General features: G+C 33.4%; 1 protein-coding gene, 1 non-coding gene and 1 pseudogene across 2 annotated transcripts; 2 read left to right on the top strand and 1 right to left on the bottom strand.

Annotated features, from left to right (window-relative positions):
- Positions 1-2,866: 2,866 nt before the first annotated feature.
- On the top strand, positions 2,867-6,376 carry LOC133294927 (uncharacterized). The gene is made up of 2 exons (XM_061493690.1): positions 2,867-3,189; positions 5,715-6,376. Exons 1-2 carry the CDS (start codon positions 2,946-2,948, stop codon positions 6,026-6,028), a joined length of 558 nt encoding a protein of 185 aa, XP_061349674.1. The 5' UTR covers positions 2,867-2,945; the 3' UTR covers positions 6,029-6,376.
- A 1,282-nt stretch (positions 6,377-7,658) lies between these two features.
- On the bottom strand, positions 7,659-10,929 carry LOC133294926 (benzaldehyde dehydrogenase, mitochondrial-like; annotated as a pseudogene).
- A 6,493-nt stretch (positions 10,930-17,422) lies between these two features.
- LOC133294929 (U6atac minor spliceosomal RNA) lies at positions 17,423-17,532 on the top strand. The gene has a single exon (XR_009749272.1). It is a non-coding gene; the product is annotated as a U6atac minor spliceosomal RNA (small nuclear RNA).
- The last annotated feature ends 9,690 nt before the right edge of the window (positions 17,533-27,222 follow it).

The following is a 27,222-nucleotide window of genomic DNA, read 5'->3' as shown; positions in this document are numbered from 1 at the left end:
TTTTTTTTCCTTTTTTCTTGCGATGTATACGCTCTCCTCTCTCCCTAATTGTTTTCTTTCTTCTTCCAAAATCTCAAAGTGTACACATATATATAGATGCTAATTTATTTTCTTTTTCATTTTTTTTTCTTTAACAAAATCCAAAAAAATCTACTTTATATAACTTCCTAAGTAAGATAGTTTACTTGACTTTGAGAGATGACATATTCATGCTCCCATCAGCTTGCTGATCTTCTTTCCTTTTATTTTATTTTATTTATTTATTTTATAATATATTATTTCAATTATTTTTAATATTTTAATTTGTATTTGCTTATATTTTATTCTTTTTATTCTTTTTATTGTAGTAATAATAATAATCATTTATTTATTATTATTTTATTTCATATATATATTTATATATATATATATTATTACTTTGATTATTATTATTATTATTTTTTTTTTTCGATTATTACAAAGGGCACAAATTCTATAAATAGAGACTTAGACCCCAGAGAAGTAGACTCGCCAACACATGCAAGTCTTGGCCCAGTAGTGAAGAAACCCTTTTACATGTTATGAGGGACTGCCCACATGCCCGTAGCATTAGGTTAATAGAAGGGAGATGCATTATTTTTTCCATTCTAATCTAGAAACTAGACTTTGGAGAAATATGGATAAGCGAATCAATAGCAACACTCTGAAGGATTGGAGAGACTTTCTTCACCTCTTATTGGTTTATTTGGAGTTGGCGTAATAGCTCTATACATGAAACTGATTTCACTAGGCCCATTAATGGTCATGAGGTGATTTTAGCTTATATCAGCTCCATTGAAAAAGCTAGAAGCAGAAACAAAGCTGGGCCAGCATGCCTAGTGAAGTTTGGAAGCCCCCTGATCATGGCTTCTTAAAGCTTAACGTGGATGGTACCTCCTCCAGATGTCATCATTCTGCTGGCTATGAGGGATTATCGAGAGACGAACAAGAAAAGTTCATAGAAGGCTTTGCTCAGAAGCTGGGATTTTGTAACCCATTAGAAGCAGAACTTTAGGGTATTCTTAAATGATTAAAGCTTGTCTGGGGAACAAGAGCCCGAAGAATATGACTGGAGAGTGACACAACAAAAGCGCTTAATATCCTTCAAATGGATCATGATCTTGCTAGAGACTCATGTGTATCTCCCAGAATCAAATAGTGGCTTAAGAAAGATTGGACTATTAAAATGAGCCATAAACCTATGGACAACAATCATTGTGCCCACTGGTTAGCTAAGGTGTCCTCCGATATAGCCCATGGAACCAAGATCTTCATTGTTTCCCCACCTGACTTGCAGCAACTATTGCACTAGGATGCTGGCAATAGTATTGATTCTGCTAGTTTTTTCAAGTTTTGTTTTTGGGGGGCCAGCCCCTCCTTTTGTACTAAAAAAAATTAATATGCAATTTTTTAATTGGCAATTGACATGTAACATGCCACTTTAATTCATTTCAATTACTATAACCTCATTACCCTCGTATGTATTATCTAAGGGGGGTAATTTTTAACACGATACGAACGCAACACAACACAAAGAATTTGTGTTCAGGTCGACCCATTTTCAAATTCGTGTTAGCAAAATCTGACCAAAAAAATTGGGTCGTGTCGTGTATTAACTCGCAAATCTAAAATTGACTCACGTTAATCTTCTTACAAATTATTTGTGTCATGTCATGTTGTAAACAAGTTATTCGTGTTTTATCATATTGTGTCAAACCGCATAATAAGTATCACAGTTTGGGGTTGACTGGTTATTTGTATTATGTTATGTCGTGTTAACCCGCATAATAAGTACTACACTATAAGTTTGTTGAGATATTCATGTCGTATCAACTCGCAAAATAAGCATGTCACATTCGTGGAGAAGGTTTTAACCCAATTTCAAATTCGTGTCGCGTTTATGTTGAGTATATTCATATTCGTGTTGTGTCGACTCAAATTATCCTTAACATTAGTTATTAGAAAATTGGAGAATATTAGTCTCATGTTACATGGGATTAGCTCTCTCATGCTATGGAGAGAATCCAAGTGAGGTCCACCATTAAAAAACAAAAAAGAAAAAGAAAAAAGAGGGGGTGCGATTTTCGAAATGAGATGAAATGAGATAACTATCTCATGTAAAATGAGAGTAGTATTTTCCTAGAAAATTATACTTTTGTGTAAAAGTTTTAGTTATTAGACGAAAGAGCTACATACATATATAACATTAAAAAACTTTCAAGTGAAGTAGAATATGAATATAACACAGAGTTTGAGTTTAGACCTATGTAGCACCGATACTGACACGGGACACGTGACACGACACGACACTCCGACACGTTAATTATAAAAAATGTTAGATTTCGACACGTTAGGACACGTTTTGAAATTAAATAATATTTTTAATTTATGTACTGTATATTATATTTAATATTTAATAATTTAAAAAAAAATAAAGTTAAACTTATAATACTTATCAATTTTGCAAAGAAACATAAGATATCCCAAATATTTATATTAAACTCAATAAAATAGTAATCGTAATCCAACGAATCTAATAATTGGAACTAAAAACGCAACACAACGCAACCTTTGAACCATTCTTTGAATTTCCACAACACGTGTTGGAGTGTCGGAAAGTATCGAAAAGTATCGTAAGTGTCAGACACAACACGTCAAAACTTTTAAAGTATCAGTGCTTCGTAGGTTTAACATTTTGTTCTTGTTGCAATTCAGTTGCACTGTGGGGGTAGAACTATCTCTCCGCACGATAATAATATCTTCAAAAGAATAAAATAAAATAAAATAAAATATTTTTTCTAATAAAAAAGAAAAAAGAAAATTAAATCTCTCTCACTTCTTCGTTCGTTTCCTCACGACACTTACCACTTTCACTTCCACATTTTCAGTTTTTCCCTTTCGTTCTGGAGCTGTGATCCTCTGCATCAATGGCCACCGTGCAGCTCGAAACCCTAGCCCTTTCTCGCTCCTCCGTGCCCCTTCCGGCTACCTTCTCTCCTTCGATCGCCGCCTCCTCCCTCTCCGGCCGCCGGAGCTCTGCCACGTTGCCGCGATACACAGGTCTCAAACTCCGACACGTCGCTGCGACTCGTTTTCCGAGTCACGCCGGCTCGACAATCGCTCCTCGTTGTGGACGCGTCGTGTGCGAGGCCCAAAACACCGCCGTTGAAGGTTAGGTTTCAATTTCGTGCAAAAAGGAACGAGAAAGTTGTTAGGGTTTTGTTTTGAAACTGATGAATTATTGAAAATAATTAGGTGGAAAAAAATAATACCCAGTTTGTTCGTGTGGCGTATCTGAATGGAAAATTTGATCTTTTTTGGTTTTTTAGGTTGATTAATTGTTTAGGTTCTGTGTGCGTTTTATGATCCTTTGGTTGTGCTTTTGTTGATGTATAAGAATTATCCTTATTATTTGATCCTTTAAGAATTTTGATTAGTGAAGCTAAGAAAATAGCTGTTTGATTTTGTTGTCTTTCTCTTCTTTTTCTCTTCTTTTTTATATGACACTTAATAGGTTCTAGAAAATAGCTGTTAGACTTCTAGAGTTTGGTTGTTTCTCTCTCTCTCTCACTTTTTCGTTATATATAACCTAATTATAATTTGTAGCTCCATTGTTAGTGTGTTATGCTTGTAGTCATCACTTAAAAGTCACTGGCAATCTATTACTCTTTTCATTTTCTTCTGGCATCTCTCCCTTTGTTCCATAACCTCTTGTGGAAGCAAAATATATGTCTACATGAATTTTAAATATTTTATGTATGCTTGTATGCAATCCATTTCTCTACTACTCTGGTCTGTATAGCAGACTTTACAGCCTTAAAAGTTGGTCTCCTTTTTCCAGTACCAGAAATGTCCCCTTTGATAGTGTTACTTGAAATGAATGGCTTGATGTAGGTTAGGCTCAAGAACTTGCCTGAAGCTAATCAGACCAGGTTCGGGTCCGAGACTTCTTGACTTAAATTAATATCTTTTACATCATATGATGATATTTTTATCTTGTAGTAAATCTCTTTGAAATACATATTGTGAAACATCCCTTGTTTTAATTCTTTTAAAATTTTATGACTTAACCATATATATATTATTTAAATTTGATTTTTTTTTCTAAAATCAGGCCGGTTCAGACATTTGTCAGGTCATGACCGGGGAAAAATTGGCCTACTCAAAATATCGGTCTCGGTTCAAAATTCAAACCCATACCAACTTGGCCATGAGCACCCGTAATTATTACATATTTGTGGCTTTAGATTATTGAACACTTACAAGGTGTTGGTGCTAAGCATGGGCAAAATAGAAAAAATGGAATACATATAAATTTATTCACATTAGATCCACAATCATGTTATGCAGATTTTGATTTAACTAAATGCCACTTATTTTTTTATTTTATTTTATTTTTATATTTGGAGAGGGTAAGAATGGGAAGTTAATTTCGTACTCTGATAGTTATGGGTAAAGGCTTTGTGTCACCAAACTGTGGATCAATTCTAGCTTTATGTCTCTTTAGTTTTGATTTTCTCTCCTTTGCACACTGCTGATGTATCTTGGGCGTGAGACATGATAAGAATTTCTACCCTCGAATGCTCTATAAGACTACTTTATCTGCATAACAGACATATATGATAAAGTTATCTTAATTAGTTTGTATAGTAAATTAATCTAGTTGATAACAAGGTTTATATGAAGGGAGATGCAGGGATAGTGAAGAAGTTTGCGTAGAGTGCAATTGCCTGGATGTATGAAATTTATGCCAAATTTTTTGAAATGGAACTTTTTTATGAGGAGTATAATTAGAACGATCCTATTCTCATTCGGAGGAATAATGAATCTGTTTTGTAGTATTAAAAAAAAGAACTCTTAAAAACGGCGGAGAAATTGAATATCAGATGTATCATGTATGGTCCAATTCCAATCCTTGGAGGAGCTCCTTTTCTTGTCTTTTTTCTCTGGGAGGGGAGATTTTAGCTATTTACTTTTTAACTTTCATCTTCTGCTTGTTATAGCAATAATTATGGGTTTTTTTTTGGTAAGCAGCAATAATTATGGTTTTAGGTTTAACCATCGTTGAGAGAATTGTAAAAGAAAGAAGTTTTTAGTCATTGAAATGATTTAGCCTTCCCAGACCAAAGATAATCTATGTGGATGGCTCCTATTAGATTTGGTATTAAAGCTTTCTACCATTAAAGTAGTTACTAAATATCGTAACTCTTTATAGTGTAAAACTCTAAAAATCAACCTGATAACTATCGAAGCATTCAGGATTGATACCAGTACTATGGTTTTTGTTGGTATGATGTGATTGCACTGACTTAATTTTGACAGGCCTTTGACCAATACCTTATTATTTGTTTCCTTTGCTTTGTTTCACAGAGCTTACTAAAATTTCCTTTGCATTGGCGTCCAGCAGAGAAAAAAAAAGAAAATATAATACTAGGATTTTTAATTTTTAATTTTCTATTTATAATCCAACTTAAACATTATTATTATTATTATTATTTTTGTAGTATTTTGTATTTTGCTTGTTTGTGCTTCATTTTTCTCGTGTGCTTGTTTACCGTTCAGCATAATTCATCGTCGTAATGAAATGATGCGTGTGGATCCCAATTATCTTTTGCTTTACATTTCTTGAGAATTGTTAAATGTCTTGAGAGAAATACTTACTGAAGTTGAACATTCTGTATTATTGGAAATTGCAGTGGCTGCTGTTACTGATGCAAATTGGCAATCACTTGTGCTTGAATCTGAGTTTCCTGTATTGGTTGAATTCTGGGCTCCATGGTGTGGTCCTTGTCGTATGATCCACCCAATAATTGATGAGCTAGCAAAGGAATATGCTGGTAAGCTTAAGTGTTACAAACTCAATACTGATGACAGCCCTTCAACTGCTACTAGGTATGGGATTCGAAGTATCCCAACTGTCATAATCTTTAAGAATGGTGAGAAGAAAGATGCAGTTATTGGTGCAGTGCCAAAGGCAACATTGACCACAAGCATAGAAAAATTCTTGTGAGCTGGTAAGCAAAGAAGGCTTCAGCTGGGAAGCTATTTTTCCCATTAGCTTTTTCTCATATAAGCCAATTGTCCTAAGTTTGGATAATTTGCTTGCTTAAATAATCATTTATGGTCCTGTATAGTTATGGGATGCAACCATATTTTCTGTTTTTCTAGATAATTATAGTTACCACTTACCAATATGTTGCGTAAATTTGCTCCAGTTATAGCATGTTTTATATCCATTTTACATTTTTTTCGCTTGTTTCTTCTCACCTTTCACTGAACATTGTTGATCTGTTGTCGTATGGGTATAAACTAAATAAGGTATCTACGCTAATAAATTTTGGGGCCTCAGGGATGTAAAATGGTTCTTCAATTTTGTCAATTCTAGGTTGAAGAATGATCTTTGAACTCCTTCATATTCATTTTGATTCCCGTATATTTCTGTGCGCGCGCGCGCTTAAATTGTGCATTTCTTTCTAGTCGGCTATGTAAATATTCACAATCTGAAAAGAGAAGGCAACTATTCTTTATATTTTGTTATTTTAATAATTATTCACTGTATAATGTGATATAAAAATGTTATCTATGAATCTCTTAACTTACCCAACTCTTTTAATAATATAAAAGCATGATTAATAAATTAAATTAAATTTGTAATAAATAATCTACCATATAAAGCGCGTAAAACTTGGTCTCTACCCAAATAAAATGCTTTGTAGTGTATAAAAATAGGTTTTAATGTTTTTACATAAGTTATCTACATTCGCTCTCAAAATGACATAATTTTGAGTTGAAAAATTAAAAAATTATAATGAAAAAGATTATTATAATTTTGAAATAAATTATAATTACAAAAATACCTTGATTTTTGTCTTAAAAAGACATCGTTTTGGACTTAATGTAGATAAGTTATTTACATTGACTGTAAAAAAAATGAACTCATAAAAATAAGGGCTTATTTGATTGTGTTTTGAATTTTTTGTAGTTAAAACAGTTTTGTAAAATAGTTTATAAGAATTGTTTTTCGGAACAAAAAAAGAAAAAAATGTTTGATAAAATTAATTTTAAAAGAGTTTTACAACTTTAAAAACAGGCAAATTTTCTTGGAAATTTATTTTTTAAAACATATTTTTAAAGTTAAAAAATAGAAAACTTGTTATGATTACAATTTTTTTTTGTCAACTTCATTTTATAATTTTTTTAACCATATGTAAAATTTTAAATACATTTTAATAAAATATTTTTAACACCATAACTAATCGAATTATAATTATATTTTAAGAACAAAGTAACTCACATTGCAAACTAATGAAAACAATAAATTTTTAATTGTTATTTAAAATTGTTTCTAATCAAATAAAAGTTAATTATCGTGCTATTGATTTATTAAGCATAAAAATAAAAGAAAAGGTGAATGAACTTATATGTGTGTGGTTATTATTCACCTGAAATCATTATATCTCTTCCTTTTCGAGTCCAAATACTTATACATCTACTTTGTGATAAGTAATTCTGTGAGAATTTCTCTTCATATATAATTTAATAATATTTTACTTTGTATTCTAATGACATGAATAAATATTATCAGCCACATGTTACATTTTTAATATAGTCAAAAGTTTATCAACATCCAAATGCTCTCAGTTTGCATGCTCTGGAAAGTCTCATTCATTGGTTTTACACTCAAAGCAAATTGCTAAATCCAATACACTCACAGCAAACTGCATCAAAGACATCATAGCAGTTGAACCATACTGTTCCTGCTCTCAATGCACGCATCAAGGTGTTAGCAGTGTCCATAAAAACTCCAGTAGCAAGGCCATAGGATGTTGCATTGGCCCTTCGTATCACCTCCTCTAGATCCCTATGATTTATTTCAAACACAAACACAGAATAACTGGGATTTAAGAAGAGAAACTATTGAAGAATGTAAAAACATGATGGCATTTTGACTCGTGATTTATAGCACACTGACTTGAATCTAAAGATAGATTATACCAGACCAAAGATACCAGCTTTTGCTATCAACATGTTGTCCTGTAATAACAAACAACAAAGAAATCATTTTGATTATTTAATTCTGTTTTATAATTATGTTACTACTTGAACATTTGAGAAAACAATGGGTTGGAATGTAGTAGCCTTTAGAGCCAATTCTTTTACCACCAGATTCTAGTGTAGCACCACTTTCAATGCCTGATCTTATGTATTTCAGGATCTTCTCGAATTGTACAGAATCAATCTGAAACATATACAACCATCAATGTCATAACCTTTTTAGATGCCACTTAGCATTTACTAGAAATCATTTTTAAAAAATAAGAATTTTGTTGGTATGAATGAGCAATTGCAAAATGATAGATTCTTCTACTTACCGAAACCAAAGTTTTTGAAAAACTTGGATGTTATTCTTCTTTGGACCATAGTTTCTCTTTGATTTGAGGTTCATTGAGAAAGAGAAGATAAGAGATAGTCATAGATTCCTACCTGAGTAGCTTGCTCAACCCCAATTTTAAAAGGGTCTCCAACTACACGTTTTTGAGCTTTTGTCTTTTCCACAAATTCATCATATATGCTTTCATGAAGAAATGCGCGAGAACCAGCGCAGCGCAACAACATTGGCCCTGTAGAGACAAAACAAAAGAGCTTCAACCATATTGAATAACTATGCAATAAATAAAAATCTTGAAAATGCATTGTTCTTATAGTGAATAACAAAAACTCAGATTATCAAACCTGACTAAAAAATAAAGCAGAGTATGCAGTGTCAACAGTAGCATCTACATCAGCATCCTTGCACACAATGAAGGGATATTTTCCACCTAGCTCTAGAGTTACTGACTGCAGATTGCTTTGTGCAGACAACCTTAGTACAATCTTGCCGGTTGTACTTGATCCTATGAAAGCAAGCTACAAAATAAAATCAACCAATTTTTAGTTTTCAATTAGCTACTGGCCATATAGGCATAAATTAAGAACTTATGTTAATGCATATATGCATTGGAGTTACATCAACAGATCAAACAACTTTGTGATGTTTCATGGGAATTCTTCCAATAAATCTTTCGAAGTACCTTGTCAACATCCATATGACTATACAAAGCTGCACTAGCAGTAGGACCAAAGCAAGAGATAATATTTAGAAGACCAGGAGGAAGTCCTGCCTGTTACGTCAATTCCATCCATGAGGACTATCACAAATGTAAAGACACATATAGGACCTCAATCTGTTTTCTTATAATCAATTTTGATATTACAACCTTAGGTTCATTTCAAAATGCACCAAAAAATTTCCTAGAGGTCCAGTTAATAACCGTGACAATAACAAATGTGGTAACTTTTATTTAGCTAAGATGCTCACAAAATTGAAATACAAGCCATTATGCACATACATGGAAACATATATAAGTGTTTGTGGTAAGCCTATCTCAAGAAAAAACTTTGACGCATAAAGGGTAGAAAGAGGTGTCTGCTTTGCAATTTTCAGTACAACTGTATTACCACATGCCAATGCAAGTGCAACCTTCCATGAATAAATAAGAAGTGGGAAATTCCAAGGAACAATTTGCCCTGCTACACAAATGGGTTCATGCAACGTTTGTACATGGTGTGATCCATCAACTGGAACTGTTAGACCATGAATTTTATCAGCCCAACCTGAAAGAAAACAAAAGGGAAAGCCAAAGAATGTCAAAACTTGCTACATAATACCACAACATCATGAAATAAGAACTCATAGATAATGTAATTACCCACATAATATCGAAACACACGTACCACCATAGGTATTTCAACATTTGCAGCTTGTTCATAAGTCTTCCCTATCCCAAGTTTCAATTGCTGCAACTTCATCTTTGTGTTTTTCCAATAAATCAGCAAAGAAAAAAATGACACGTGATCTTTCCTAGATGAGATCATCAAAACATTGGTTAAAATGATAGTTTATGAAACTATTGAAAAGCATGTAGCATCTAGTACCCTCAAAAAAATAAAAAATAAAATTGCCAATCAAAAGAACACATGTTAAGAAATTTAAAAAAGAAAAATGGATTAGATAATGTTTTAATACATAAGCTGACATCTTTGGCCATGGTCAGCAGCACTCACAGCACGATTTACATCTTCACTGTTACCTTCAGCAACGTTGGCAATTATATTGTTGTTTCAAACTGAAGTTCATTGTTCCCCGTCCTGTTATATCATTCTCCCATCTGTTATGGCTATTAAGAGGCATACAATATAAAACACATGAAAAAGAAAGAATCAATGCAATGTTATATGGTTGAGTTCTTTTAACAAACAGTTGGAATGCTTAGGGAGCCTTACTTGCTACCTCAAAGGTAAGACACTTGAAATTCCAACTCATGCGCAACTATAATCACAAACCCAAACATCTTAATTTTGTGCTCCAAATAACAATCAAAATTACTGTAATTTCTTAGCAAATGGATCAGGGTTCATATAGTTTCAATTTTGTGATTCAATGGAGGCCCTTACCTGTAGTACTCGTAGAAAAGAGTAGTTGTCTGAATACCTAGCCTCATCTCTTGCCGCTTATCTACTCTGCCACCAGGGACCAAACACGCACACCGATTCTTCCGCCACTCCTGAGTCATTCAAGATTTCCAGCGCTGCACAATTGGACTACAAGTCTACAAGTAGATTCTCACGTATATGTCTATGAAGCAACCCTTTACACTGCTCAACGATGGGGTGTTGCTTGCTAGGTGAGAAAGAAGGGGTTTCGAAAATTTCCCAAAGATGCAACGATGTCTTTCAGCTTTGTGCTTGATAATTACATAAGTGCCGGTGTTTTACCTGTTTTTGGAAGAAAAAAAAAAATAGAAATGAGAAAATTATAGTAGTTTAGTTGGAGCATGTTAGATTGGGGTAATTGAGTGGAGTGAGAATATATATTCCATTATACGATTGGGGTGAGATTCAAATATGTTCTATCCCCTTACCATATTTGAAAAGAATGTCTCTAATTTCAAAATAGTATATAGGAACCTGCGAAGAAATCCAAAAGAAAAAAAAAAAATCAGAGGTGTTCTCAAATTTCAGTTCTAAGAATAAGGAAATTGTTTTTAAAATTATTTCATGGGATTATATTTTCCTATTTATATCAAACAAGTTTTTTTTTTTTTTTTTTTTTAAGAAAAAACAAAAAACTGTTTTGTAAAACACTAATCAAACTGTGCTAGTTTATCTTTTCTCCTTTATGAATTCTGCACCCTAGAAAGAGAAGACAATTAAGAGGTTAGTGAATTAATATTTATATTTTTTTACTTTACTCATCATTCATTAACTATGTTTTTCACTAAGCGATGTGATATGCCAAGGTTATCTTAAATAAGAAGTAATTATGTATGCCTAACCTTTAATCCTCCTCTGCGAGAATGCTATTTGTTGTAAACCATAACAATTTCATTGTTGATATGTGGTATATGTCTTGCAAATGAAATATATAGAGGCGTTTAGTAGAGAAGAAATTTTTTTATGCCCGAGAATTATGATTCTTAGAAATATATTAGAAAAATGAATTTTTTGAAAATATTATTAAAAAATTATTTGATAGGCTAAAATATTAATGAGAATATTATCAAAAAGACTGTGAGATTTTCTCATATAATGGGAATTCAAGAACACCAACCTGTATATATAGCATTTTGGTTCAAAAAATTTCACAATTTTTTTTCCTGTGAATCTAGTTTTCTAAATTTTTTTTTAATAATGCTTATATCAAACATGAATAAATAAAATTATCATTGTCAGTTTTCCAATAATACAAAATTTTTCGTTGTAACAACCCCCCCAGTATTTCATAACTGGTGTGACCTATTTCCCTATATAACCTTATTGTTTTCACATCAGTTGTCGCAAACTTACTCATAGCTTCTCTTAAAATATTTGTTACGCATATCTAGCCCAAAGTCACATAATGAATGCTTCAAAATTAAGTAGATTTTTCCACTTATTATTTTGTTAAGTAGCTTCATATTTCAACGTTGTAGTGTGGCTTCGGTGGCGCGGTCGAAAGACACGGCAAGTAAATAAGTGGAAAATGAACTCAACGTCATGTATACAGCTACGTTTTAATAAATACTAGCCACGTTGCCCAACAAAAAGTCTCAAATTGCATCGAAGAATATTATGATGCTTTGGAGCAACTGAGTGCTTGATCTAAGAGGGTCCCAAAGGAGACAAATATAGGAAGCCAGCTTAGAGCTATACAGTATATTGGAGCAAGAGGGGCAAAAAAAAAAGGTCCAAAATTTGATTGGTTCTGTACTTTCTCTGAAATCTTTCTTTCGTTTTCCATATCCTCATCATCACACGAAAAAGTTGACTTGATTGTTATTTCTTCAAAATCAAAGGAGGGAACATATATTATGTCAACATCAAAAGATAATTTTAAATAAGATGTAATTATGTATCTGCCAATACAAATTAATTAAGATAATTTTATCATATATGCCAGTTATGCTGAGAAGTAGTATTATAGAGCATGCGAGGATAGAAATTCTTATCAATGTCTCGTACCCAAGAATCAAGATACATCAGCAGGGTGCAAAAGAGAGAAAATCAAAACTATAAGGACAAAAAGCCATAATTGATCCGCAGACACAAATTAAGCCTTTATTCATAACTGTCCAAATTTGAATCCAATAGTCTGGAAGGTTAAAAATATATTATTTGAATACAACTTTAAACTTGGCTACTTATTTTAAAAATTTTGAAGTTGTGTGAATTTTGTTTTCTTGGTCCCTCTTCCACGCAGTTGCTTCCTTGGCTAATTTGGAATGTGTTGAGATATATAGTCCCACAGTGATTGTGTGGGCAACTAATGTGGCCTTTATAAGGCCTTGGACACTCCCACACTTTGAGTTAGCTTTTAGGGTGGTGACCTCAATGTTCTTTACATGGTATCAGAGCCTCGCCGCCCCCCATTTTCTCTTGTGGCGTTTCTTAGCACAGGTAGGCTGAACCTGTTGCATTGTCCACTCTTCAAGCCGAATGAACTCTCGTGTAAAGAGGCGTGTTGAGATATATAGTCCCACATTGATTGTTATTCTTTACCGAATGAAAGACCAGTATGTGGCTCCATAGGCAACATGAGAATGTGTCTACCTAACATAAGGAATCGAAAGTGATGCCTTTCTCCGAGTCACTTTCGACTCCGAAGTCCTCATCTCTGACGTGATGAGTAAAGGTGGTGACGTGGCAGAGACATTTTGAGGTTAGTCAAATGTTTTGACCAACCCACTATGGATCTAGCTAGTATGAAAGACCAGTATGTGGCTCCATAGGCAACATGAGAATGTGTCTACCTAACATAAGGAATCGAAAGTGATGCCTTTCTCCGAGTCACTTTTGACTTCGAAGTCCTCATCTCTGACGTGATGAGTAAAGGTGGTGACGTGGTAGAGACATTTTGAGGTTAGTCAAATGTTTTGACCAACCTACTATGGATCTAGCTAGTATGTTAGTTTGAATTTTTGATGAATTGCAAGGGGTGGGGTTATCGGATATGATATCGCTGCATCTTGAGGTTGTTGGACATGTGTAAAATAAGGATTGCTATAGAATAATGTATGACTAATAATCCTTATAATTTTATTCCATACATTATTTTGTGTGAAATGTGTGAAATTGATAGAATGTACAAGGGATTCCAAAACTTTTTGCAAGAGATATACATCTATTAATATGCTAAATGACAAACCACAATATTATATGGTACTCAATTGAAACATATTCACATTTGATTATTTCTAACATCATTTTTTTCTCAAGTGTGAGGCCCAACATCATGCTTTCTCCTCAGGGCAACTTCGATGGAAGTTTCTTTTTTAAGTATTGAAGCCACACTAACTTTATGTGGAATTCTAGAAATATCACCATATTAGCCTTTTGCAGAGGTTTTGAAATATCATCATCTCCAAATACCCTGTCCAGCCAAACCTTTGACTCTAATATCACTTATAGAATAGTACGAGAAAGCACAAAATAAGAGATATATTCTTTAATGGGCCAAATAACAAATCATAGTAAGTGAACCGTTATCACATTTGAACTCAAAAAGTTGTGTGGGATTTTTTTTATACTTATATGATATTCACATAAAACATTTTTAATTGATATGAAATTTTATCACTCCTCACTTGATTATTTCTGACAGAAATATCCTATATTTCACCGGTAACGATATTGACCTCAATATCTCACTGGTGACTAGAAGTTTGGCATGCCGTGACTACTGTCCTTTCTCATTCACAAATTTCAACCTCAACATGTTAAGCGAACAGTGACCAAATTAAACTAACCGTATCTATAAAAAAAAGAGGGAGAAAGGATAAGTGTCCACCTTTTGACTAGAAAATTTTGACATTTTCATATCCGATAACCTCGATATGCACCTATATGAAATTTTAAAGGTACATGACAAAATGTATATGACATTTTCATTTGTGGTGATTTGTAAAAGGAGAAGAGAGAGGGATTTGTGAAAGCCACAACTGAAAATGACATTTGACACATGCAGTGGCTTCCTGAAAATATTCCCCAACGTAAGCTTAAATGTTTTCACATCCAGTTGTCACAAAGTTACTCATAAGTCATAACTTCTCTTAAAATATTTGTTACACATACCTAACCCATAGGCACATAATGTGGTACAACTTATAAGTGTTTATAATATATTTGGATTATAAACACAACTCACAATTGGTTGTTGACTTTAGTCACTTCCAAACTCCTTAGATAATCCAAACTGCTTATCTTATTTCTGTTAAAAATGACGAAAGGCAAAAACAGAAGTGGAAGAATCTAATTTAAATTCTGGAGTCAGAGTGAATGATGAAAAATGAAGAAAGCGATTGGTTCTGATTAAGACATATGAGCCATGGTCCTTGCCTGTATATATTGGGAGGCTCTTCTCAGAGATGAAGACGCAGAGCAAGCATTCCTTGCCTATATATAATTCGAGGCTCTTGTACTAAAAAAATTTTAATTCGAGGCTCTTCTCCGAGCTATGGAGGCAGAGAGCACCGAAGAAAGTAGTTATCTTTCATTCGAAAGTAGCCAAGGAAGTAACTCCGTGGAAGTGCTGCAGCTGCAGCCGCCGCCGCCGCCACCACCTACTATGGATCTAATCTCGCAGTTAGATGTTCAATACCAACCACCCTTCGTCCGTGAATTTGATGAGGTTGATTTGGAGCTGAGACTTGAAGTTGGACCATTTGGTGGGGTTGATTTGGAGCTGAGGCTCTAGTACTGAAGAATCGACTACGACATTCTAATAACCAGCTTAGGTTCTCTGTGGCTTAGTGTTTTTGTTTATGTATCCGAATGGTTTAACAATTTGGTGTGTGTCTCTCTCTGTTTTGTTAATTTAAAGTTCATCTTGTACGCAGTGTTGCAGATTTAAGTATTTAATTAAGTGTTGTTTGTGTTTTTGTTTTTGTATCCGAATGGTTTAATAATTTGGCGTCTCTCTCGGGAAAAGTACCATTTCGAAGTTTTTGGACAAAAGAATTTTCCGGTTAAAGTTATTGGATAAGTTTTTTCAAAGTAATGCAGTCAAACATGTCGCCTATGCTGGTGGGACTAGTCCCGTCACTGATACTGACGGGACTCGTGCCACGTCAGCGTCACGTAGGCAATCCAATTACCGTAAATCTTCGGAACACCATAACTTGTGACTCGGGTATCCAAATCAGATGATTTTTTTTTTGATTTCACATAACTTTTCGAGATCTACGCAATGATACCTCGTTTGACATATTTTATCTCCCACAAACATAGTTTGAATTTGTAACAATTGTATCACAATCACAAGAGTGTTTATCCATAAGAATATGTTTGTGGGAGATAAAATATATCAAATGAGGTGTCATTGCGTAGATCTTGAAAAGTTATGTGAAATCAAAAAAATAAATCATCTGATTTGGATACCCGAGACACAAGTTATGGTCTTCCGAAAATTTACGGTAATTGGACTGCTTACGTGACGCTGACGTGGCACGAGTCCCGTCAGTATCAGTGACGGGACTAGTCCCGTCAGCATAGGTGACATGTTTGACTGCATTACTTTGAAAAAACTTATGCAATCAGCTTTAATCGGACAATTCTTTTGTCCAAAAACTTTAAAATGGTACTTTACCCGGTCTCTCTCTCTATGAATTTGCAGAAATGCAAATAATCTTTGCTTCAATGGCTCTCATGGAGTCATGGGGTGATTTCATTTTTGACAAAAGGGCTTCATTGAGGTTGGGTTAAAAGAGACGTGATACTTTGCCCAATTATGAAAAATTGAAGCTGTGGAAGCCAAGGGTAAGGTCGGGGGCTAAGCAAAGAGTCCATGGATATATATATATATATAGAGGCAGGATCCTTTGACACCGGTGTCAAAGAAAAAATTTGACACCTCATTTTAGAGCCGTTAGATTAAAAAAAATCAATGGTGTCACATGCTTACAAATCAGAATCGTTGATTTTTTTTAATCTAACGGCTCTCAGATGAGGTGTCAAACTTTTTTTTTGACACCGGTGTCAAAGGATCCTGTCTGTATATATATATATATATATATATATATATATATATATATATATATATATATCATTGTGACACAAACCATTTAAGACTGATGTGACAATTTATTTATTACGTCATTTATTAGAATTATGAATATAATAGAGACCAAAATTGATCATTCTTCTAGAAATTTTTTATTTAAAAAAGAAAAAAGGGAAGACAAATGGTCCACGAATAGCTTCCGCAATTGGACTCATTCATTGTAATAAGACAACAAAATGAATCCATTATAACATGTATTTAGAAAAAGAAAACGGATGAGCACATGTGGCTTAAAATGATAAAAAAAATTTGTTACCAATCGGTTCATCGATCCAGTACCGTCGGACCATCAGCACTTCCAAGATCACATTAGCACTGTCAAACCAGGTAATATTCGATGAACAAATAACCAGAAAATTTGTTATTACATATATGGAAAAGATGTGTATCATTTTAAATGATATAAAATTATATTATTTTAAGTAAGAGAAAGAGATATAAATTATGGAGGAGAGAGTGGATAAAAATAAATAAAGGTATGGGTCCCACCTTTTTGTGAGAGTAAAATAATATAAGCTGTGTCATCTAAAAAGACAAGCAAATTTTCTTAGATATATTGTATATTTTTAAGGTTCTAGAATATTTTTAGTATGTATTACAGTAGTACTATACTGTTGGATTTAAAGGAAAAAATATGGTCATTCTGGACCGACCACACAAACATTTTTATGGCCCAATCCCATTTCTCTTCGTAGCCTCCACACGTTAAGTATGTATGGAGATAAGTAAATGGCTGATTATTTTTGAATTGTAGTTTCTTTTTTCTTTTTTCTTTTTGAAACTTAAGAATTGTTGGCATCTCCCCTGACAGGGACGGGAACAGCCTTCGGGCTTTCCTTGTTATCACATCCGGTTAAGGCTACCAACCTCATTGAATTGTAGTTTCATATAATTGATTGTCGGGACCCATACCGTCGTCTAGAATTGGTGAAGAAATGCAAATAATCTTTGCTTCAATGGCTCTCATGGGGTGATTTCATTTTTGACAAAAGGGCTTTACTGAGGTTGGGTCACTCTAAAAAGAGAACTGATACTTTGCCCAATTATGAAAAATTGAAGTTGTGGAAGCCAAGGGTAAGGTAAGGTCGGGGATGCCCCAAGAGTCCATGGATTATTTTATTATTTTATATACTTTTAAAATATATTGTGACACAAACCATTTAAGACTGATGTGACAATTAAGGGTGTAAATGGGCTGGGCTGGGCTGTGGCCATCCTGGCCCAAGCCTATGTCAAAAGAAATTCAGTCTATCTGGCCTACTGGCCTATTAAAGGCTTTATTTGTAGGCAAAGCCCGACCCATTTTCAAAAATAAGAAAGTCTGACATGGCCTACAGACCTTGTAGGCCTCCCACTATATATACTAAGCAAAAAAAATAATTGTATAGAGTAAGCATGCACTAGTACTTTTCATAAGAAAAAAATGACAAACAAGAAAGAGTCAACATAATACCTCAGCTCTAGAATGTATATCATAGAGGAATAGAGTCAAAGAAATGGGAAAAATAAGAAAAATACAATTATTGGATGCTGAAATAAAGTCTACAAGAGAATGTCATTCGTCTAAAAATCTGTAAACCACCATCAAGACAAGGGAAAAAAGAGTATTATTGAAAGATCTTCATCAGTAACATCGTAATCCAGCAAGGTACCCATTGCTCCATGGTATTAAGCGGCAACAACATGTAAAATTTGAAAACATTAGACAAGTTTTCCTTTCATAAAATAAAATAGCACAAAAAGTAAGAGATATTGGTATTTGGTACTTTGTGTCTTTGCCACATAAAATAAATATTATTTTATTATTTTATTTTAATAAATTAAATAGGCCAGCCTACAAGGCTGTAGGTCGGGCTTGACAAAATTGGCCTATGGCCTATTTATTAAAAAAACTTTTTTATAAGCTTAAGCCTACTCTACTTTTCTGAAAGGCCGAGCCTGGGCTGAGCTCAATGTAGGCTGAGCCGTAGGCTGGGCTGGGCCAGCCTGACCCATTTACACCCCTAGTGACAATTTATATTACGTCGTTTATTAGAATTATGATTATAATAGAGACCAAAATTGATCATTCAAAAAATAAATAAAGGATAGGAAATTAAATTTAAATTAAAAAAATAAAATTTTATATATTTATAAGTGAAAAAAGGGTTCAATCCACTACATTATCACATTTCTTGTACTCTAAATTGACGAATTCCCGAGGTCAGGAACGGAAAACTAATTTTCCATCATATGCCTAAAGTGGGGCATACAGGTTTTTGTTTTTGGTATAAGGGAAAATGTATGTCTTCTAAAGGACATAAATTTAAATCTTTTTAAAAGAGAGATAAAAATAAATATTGTGTTTTATAAAAAAAAATATATTTATCATTAAAAAAATTTACAACTTTGACAACTAATTTAATTACCGTTGATTTTTGTCAATCTAACGGTTATAATTTATTAAAAATTATTGGGTCGTATTTATTAATTAATTATTAATTCTCAATAAATTATAACCGTTAGATTGACGAAAATCAATAATAATTAGATTGGTTGTAAATGTGCTAAACTTTTTTTATAGTAAATATATCCGACCCCTTATTTAAAATTTAAATTAAAAAAAAAACTCAACTTCTTTCTCCCCCTAATTTATCTTTATCTCTTTTCTAAAAGTATCTAAGGGCTTGTTTCGTGTGACGTATAAGGCATGATAATATAAGCTTATACTATACGTTATGACATTTTCATTTGTTTGGTATGACCATTGTATAGTATAAGCTTATACATCACAATCCTTTAATACATCAAAATGATATATAACTTAATCCAGCCTAAGGGTGAAGGATAAGGCCTGATAAGAGATTGATGTATTAACATCGTTGACCAATGTAATTCTCAAAAATTAATATATTATTTTAATATTAATATATTAAAATAAAAATTAATTTTTAAAATATTGAATATTTTTATTTTTATAAAAATTAATTTATATTTTGGACACACTGATCAATAAATTTTTATAAAAATTAATATCATATGACATATTTTGAAGAATTATATAAATTCTTTATTAAAGGATATTTTTATTAAAAATATTTATTTTTATCATATATAGTATTATATAGTACATTACCAAATACTAGATGATATTATCTTATACAATATATTATTTTATATAATACTGTGTCAAACGCTGAATAGTATTGAAATTCGATCAGGTCTTATACAATCAGACCTTATACTATCAGGCCTTATCCTATACTATGCATTCTAACACTTTAGGTATGCTTCATTAGCAACACCAGAAAAGTCCACGGATCACTTACAGATCCATCCATCTCCACAGTTTCACGCAAACGTCCGCAGAGAGCTTCTATTCAAATCAAGTTCCTTACAAGGCCTCATAAATTACTATAAAATGAGTGTATAAAAAATTCCACTTAATATACCCAACGTAAGAGTTTTTTATTTTTATTTTTTATATCAACTCTAATTATATTTTTGAGGAGTAGGATTCTTGAGTATTCTCATAATTAAAATGGCTATGTAACTAATCTCGAGTTTGGAATGGATAAGAGATTAAGATTTTATATTTCTTTCAAAAATGGTATTGATAAAGATCAAACCGAAGTCTTTTCACAATCTATTCAGCTCTTATACATCAACTGAATTGCCAGATAATATGAAAAAGAAGTTTTTGTTAAGAGTTTTTTGCTTTCTTATGAACACATGGTGGGGTTTAGTGCGAAAAAGAATTGACAAAAGTTCCTTTCTTGCATTTCAAATTCTAAACTTGCTAAAGGCACTAAATATATTGAGAGCTTGGGAGAGGTACTTTTCTTCTTAATAAAAAAATATTTTATGTTTGTTATGTTACATGATGTAACATAACTTTCTTACACACACAATTTTATGTAAGTCTCATCTTTTGATTTTTCTCTCTCTTCTCAATTGTGTGAGCAGGTTTATTATGTTACATCATGTAACATAACAAACATAAAACCCATAAAAAAAGTACACCATCACTTATATAATTGACTTGATTTGATTTATTATTTAATGTTTAACTTTTTTAACATATCTATATGCTTCCCCCAAAACTATATTTTAATTGTTTTCTCAAATTGCTTTGAATATTCTAACTCATCAACACTACGTACCTATGTAGCACCGATACTGACACGGGACACGTGACACGATACGACACGACACTCCGACACATTAATTCTAAAAAATATTAGATTTCGACACGTTATGACACATTTTGATATTAAATAATATTTTTAATTTATGTAGTGTATATTATATTTAATATTCAATAGTTTAACAAAAAAATGAAACTGACCTTATAATAATCATCAATTTTACAAAGAAACATAAGATATCCCAAATATTTATATTAAACTCAATAAAATGGTAATTGTAATCCAACGAATCTAATAGTTGGAACTAAAAACTCAACGCAACGTAACCTTTGAAACTTTTTTTGAATTTCTATAATGCGTGTTGGAGTGTCGGGGAGTGTCGGAGTATCAAAAAGTGTCGGGAAGTGTCGGACACGACATGTCAGGATTTTTGAAGTGTCGGTGCTTTATAGCTACGGACTAATCATTGATCGTGAAATATAAACATTACACTAGTACGTTAGCCCCGGTTAGATTTCTTTCTTTTCAGCTGCTGATTCATGTCCATTTCTTTTTCACCTTTGCATCATATCCCCTACTGCACGTTCATATATATATATATATATATATAATGATTTGTAATGTGACTGCATATAAATATTGGCGCAGTACTTAAAAACTACATCATTTTGGGTGGGATAAAGAAAGATTGTGTTCAAAATTAATTGTAGAAAATATAAATATTATATTTATTTCTATCTTTGTATGATTATGATTCACCATATTTAATACTTTATATTTATTTTCACTTTTGTATGATTATAATTTCCCATATTTAATGCTTTCAAACTATAAATCGACGTAGTTTTATATGACTGCACCAATTCTTAGGTGAAGTCACTGTATATCCGCTAAACCCATATATATATATATATATATATATATATATATATATATATAGGATAATAGATTGTGAATTTAAAGTTTTCCAGCAAACTATGTATTCTTGAAAGTACATAGTTATAATATTAAAATTTATGTTTTTCTTATATTGTAACTATGTACTCCTCGAAGTACATGTGTTTTTCAAACTTTGAAATTTGACACCAAATTCTAACTGTTGATTTCCGCAAATCCACGGTTATCATTTATTGGGAATTAATAATTAATTAAAGAGTTTAATTGGAAGAAATTATAACCGTTGATTGACGGAAATCAACGGTTAAGATTTGGTATCAAATTTTAAAGTTTAACACTGTATCAAAGGATCTTATCTTACGTGTTGCTTCTCTCTCTCTCTCTCTCTCTCTCTCTTTTTATAAGTGAGTGACCCCCCCCCCCCACATGGTTGTGTTTATGGTTATGTCTCATGTAACATGAGATTAATAAAATGATGTCATTTTTGGGCAAAAATCAAGGTATTTTTGTAATTATATTTTATTCCAAAGTTATAATAGTCTTATTATAAATTTTTTAATCTTTAAACCCAGAACGATATCGATTTAGGAGTGAATGTAGATAACTTATCTGCATTCACGATAGAAACATTAAAACTATATATATATATAGGTAAAATCATTTCTACAGCTACTTTATGTACAGTAGTGACATGTGTATGGTTATGATTCCCCATGTAATAGCTCGTCGTACATCGGTATCAGTGGCGGACCCAGGAATTTTTCCTGTGGGGGGCTAAAAATTAAACATTTGTTTTTCTCTTCAAACATAATATATGGGAGGCCAAAATACGAAAAATTAAATATTTGTACCTGTTTGGATCTTCTCTTTTTTAAGTTAGAAGCTACTTATAAGCATAAGCTATGCCAAACAGGTTTTGGGAAAAATTCTTATAATGAAAAGCTCTTTTTTTAAGCTCTTATATGTTTTTCTTCAATTGTGTGTTTTTTTTTTTTAAAACAAAGAGTTATAAAGATAGATAGAGAGATAATTTTTTTGAAATACGTGTTTTTAAGCTAAATTTTTTATGTAATTACCAAGCAGCTTTTAACTTTTTTTTAGCTTTAGCTTATAAGTAGTTTCTAGCTTAAAAATAAGAGGATCCAAACAAGCTCTTAGTGTAATTTGTAAAAAAAAAATTGTAAACAGAGCTTTCCCCATAATTTAATACTAATTCCATATGTTAATTGTTACCACCAGGTCTGCGCCAACAAACATGCGCCACGTAGCTAAAAGAATTTGAACTAAGAGAAACCATGTAGTTCTATTGGTGGTCACTGATACTCCCAACACTGTGATGTAATCTTAAATAAACCTATTTTTGTTAAAGCAAAAAAGGACAAGAAAGCATTAAATCCTGGATTTGATAATCGTGACTTTCTTTTCTCCACTCTAAACTCTCTCTAAAACCCCCAAACTAAACCCTGAGCTTACTTTTCACTTCGACAAGATCTAATCATGGTATTGCACTCTTTCTCATTCTTTTTTTGTTTTGTTTATTTCGTTAACTTTACTGGAGGGAGAAAAAATGCAGTTAGGGTTAGAGGGGTTTCAATAGATATAGGACCTGAGAATACAAAGAAGCTCTATAAACTCTGTGGTGGGAGAAAACTACTTCACATTAATGGAGAGGAAAAAAGGAAGTTTCTTGCATTATACATATGTTAAAAAAATTTCTTCAAATTTTGGGGGGGACGGTCGCCAACCCTAGCACCCCTTGGGTCCGCCCCTGATCGGTATTGTTAACATTGATTATAATGTTAAGCGTAGTTACAATCATAATAGTTATTTAAAAATACGAGTAAACTTTTTTCTTTTCACTACGTAAGCGTTTGAAAGCAAACTAAAACGTAATGAAATAAGTTGTGATCATAACTGAATTCTATACCGGAATTAACATTACATATGTTTAACTATCATACATTACTTATTTTAAGTTACTAAGGAGTTTCCATAAACCCACCTAGCATAAAATTCACTTTTACGATTTTATTTATAACTGACCATGCTTCTGTTTTCTCAACACTGTGCGTAACCTACTTATCATTAATTTCCCATCTTTTAGTATATTAAACTAGACTCAATTACCTTTCCAAAAAGGTATCACACGCCTCATTTGGAGTTCTTTATCTCCAGTTATTATTGTTTGAAGTTGGACAAGCAAATATGCCAGCCAACCCAAAACCGAGCACCAAACCTCCCTCACCATTTCTGCGATTCTGGACAATTTACTAGAGAAATTGCTCTCAAATTTGTATAGTAGATAATAGATACGTTAAGATTTAATTTGATTTATTATGAGCGTAATTTGAGTACGAATTGAGGGAGAAACAATTTTTGAAAGTGACAGACCCGAACAACCCTTGCACTAGACCTCTTTGGGCAGTCGGTGTTCATTTTGTTCCATAGGGTGCTATATAACTCTAAATGGTACCAAAGTTGGACACAATATAGCTGACATCTCAACCTTTAAAATGGTGTATGTAACATCCCAATTGGACTTCTATGGAGGGAGATATGCAATCCTAAAGTTGGACTAAAATTGTTCATTTATTAAAAATTTCGATGGCATCTCCTTTGTTTATTTAACTTATCTCACTTTAACCAAAGTGTGTTCTAAGCATCAAATGGTACCTAATTGACAATGTTGACACACAAGGATCAACAAACTTTGGACACAATATAGCTGACATCTCAACCTTTAAAATGGTGTATGTAACATCCCAATTGGACTTCTATGGAGGGAGATATGCAACCCCAAAGTTGGACTAAAATTGCTCATTTATTAAAAATTTCGATGGCATTTCCTTTGTTTATTTAACTTATTTGACACACAAGGATCAACAAACTTTGGTGCTCTTACAACCCCCAATATTTACATCATTTATCATTAGCTTTATAATCAATTGTTTAACTTGATTTACAACTTAAAACTCATTTCAATCACATAATTTCATTTCATGCTCTCAAATCATTTGACATATAAATCATCACCTAAAATAGGCCTATTGCCCTTCCATCCTCCAAATATAACTACAAATAAATACATCAATGCTAGACTTAGCCAAAATAATACTACATGAACAATAAAATGCATGGTATACATAACTCATGCAACCCAAATGTTCATGCACTAAATCTAACCTATCAAATACAACCCAAAATGCAGAATGGCATAAAGTGTTATGCTCTCCATATGCTCTACATGTCCTCAACCTGAGGGACCCTTTCCCAGGACTCCCGCATCGCTACAACCACATGAAACATAGCCCCATAACGCGAGGTGAGATATATGAATATATTTCAGTAATCCAAAGGTTTTGGAGGGTAACTCTGTAACACCCCGTATATATCCGGTAATGTTATCATACTATCGTATTAAGCTGTGCTTAATTAAAAATGCGGAATATCTTTTTCTTTTCAATTATGAAGTCATTATCATTACCAACTTGCTTATTAATCAATTAATAAAACATCGCTGTATGCAATTGCAATAAAACAGCTAACTGAAATACCTCATTAATTAAAATAACATAAGTATGTCTCTAGTCACGGAGCTACAACACGTAGACCGGACCAACTAGCAGTTTATACAACTCAGACTAAAGGTACTAACAACATAGTGGCATGGACAACTCTCATGCTCACTCAAATAAGGCAACAAAGCCCAATAGAAAGTCTCAACTCAAATCATAAAGAGCAGAAAACATAAACAACATCCAATCCAGTCATGTCAACAATACAACATAAATATCATAATCAGCTAAGCTCTGGCCTCTTGCCGCCAGAGGCATCAGTCACCATACTACCTGAACCTGAAATAAGCATTCCCCAAACGTGGGGTGAGATCTCTGAACAAGAAATCTCAGTAAGACAAGGGGTCCTCAAGGATCTTCCACCCCAAGCTCACTTACATGTGCAATATAAGTTTAAAAGCAGTTCATCATCATCAGTTCTAAAATAGTGCAATGCAGCAGAGAATTATGCCATGTGTGTCAATTCTATTCTACTGGCCAGAGAAAAGCAGGATTTATATACGTCTAATACCCACACATAATGCAAGACACCACTTGCATCCACCCCGGATCACCGTCTTGTATGACGCCACATACTCAGGCTTACCGTCAAGATGGAACAACACATGCATATTAAAAGCCATTACACATAAACCTCAACAGCATTTCAAATATTCAAAGCATGTAACACAACATGCATATAACCATACCCCCATAGGACATGGTAGAACCACAACATGGCTAAACCGAGGACACGAAAGCTTACCTTGCAAGCTAACACCCAAAGCCAAGAGTCCACAGCTCAAAGTTCAAACACAACAGATTCACAATCTATTATGGACCAACAATACATCAACAATCGTACTCTACAAGTATACAACATAAAGACAACGCCTTTTCATTACGTTTTACGTCTTAAGGCTTCTCACCAACCCATAATCCTTAATCACATGATTCTGAGTTACATTAATTAATTACAAAAGTTCAACTTCCTCAAACTAGGGTCCACAAACCCATAGATCAGTTCTGGATGAACAGTACGCTACTGTTCCTCGCAAACCCAGAATATCCGGATATTCCTCGAGGGCATATCCCGATATGCAATATCCGGATATCTCACAGGCAATATCCGGATATCCAATATCCGGATATCACTCTGGCAATATCCGGATATCCAGATCCCCATATCCGGATATCAATATCCGGATATCCATTTGATATCCGGATATCCATATCCGGATATTCCACGGGAAAATATCCGGATATTTCGCGACAGAATGCAGTTTCTGCATTTCGCGAAGATATCCTTCCAATGTTCCATTTTTAACACTTCCAGAAGCTTAAACATGCATCTTAAGGTTCATTGAGGTTCATATGACAGTTGGTTCTTTGTTTAATTCATTAAACATGCCAATACTTCATCTTTAAGCAACAATACTCAAGACCAAGGTTGGTACAACTTACCACACCTTAAACTCAGCAAGATGGGTGCTCTTGGAGCTCACACAACAGCTCCAAGGTACTGACTTCAAGGGTACACGAAAATACCACCCAAGCAAGGATCTTTCTTCACAAAGAAGGCTTCTTGCACCTCAAAATACCAAGACCAAGGCGCCCACAACCCACCAAGTAAGTCATCCCCCTTCAACAACCCAAACAGTGGTTGAACAACAAGAACATAGCCCCATCCCACTCTCACAAGGATCCTACTCACAAGCACCAAGTGTTTAGTGAAGAGAAATGGAAGGAAAGGGCTCACAAGGCTCACAAAATGGTGAAGAAGCCAAGGAATAGAGCAAGGAGAAACTGGTCAGCCTCCGAGTCACGTAGCAAATGAGTGGCACCTAGGGTTGAGTGCCAACTAAGGCTTATATAGTCACTTAACCAATTAACACACAGTATTAACTTTAATTGCTACGCTTAGCATTTTAATCCCAAACTTTGGATTCTTAACCTACTCAATTTTACAAGAATTGTCATATTTTTCTTA

The sequence above is a fragment of the Gastrolobium bilobum genome, unplaced genomic scaffold, assembly GCF_033153095.1.
Source record: "Gastrolobium bilobum isolate Gb01-03AN ecotype WA unplaced genomic scaffold, APGP_CSIRO_Gbil_v1 utg9264, whole genome shotgun sequence".
Classification (NCBI taxonomy): Eukaryota; Viridiplantae; Streptophyta; class Magnoliopsida; order Fabales; family Fabaceae; genus Gastrolobium; species Gastrolobium bilobum.
This window is presented reverse-complemented; position numbering and strand designations above follow the sequence as displayed.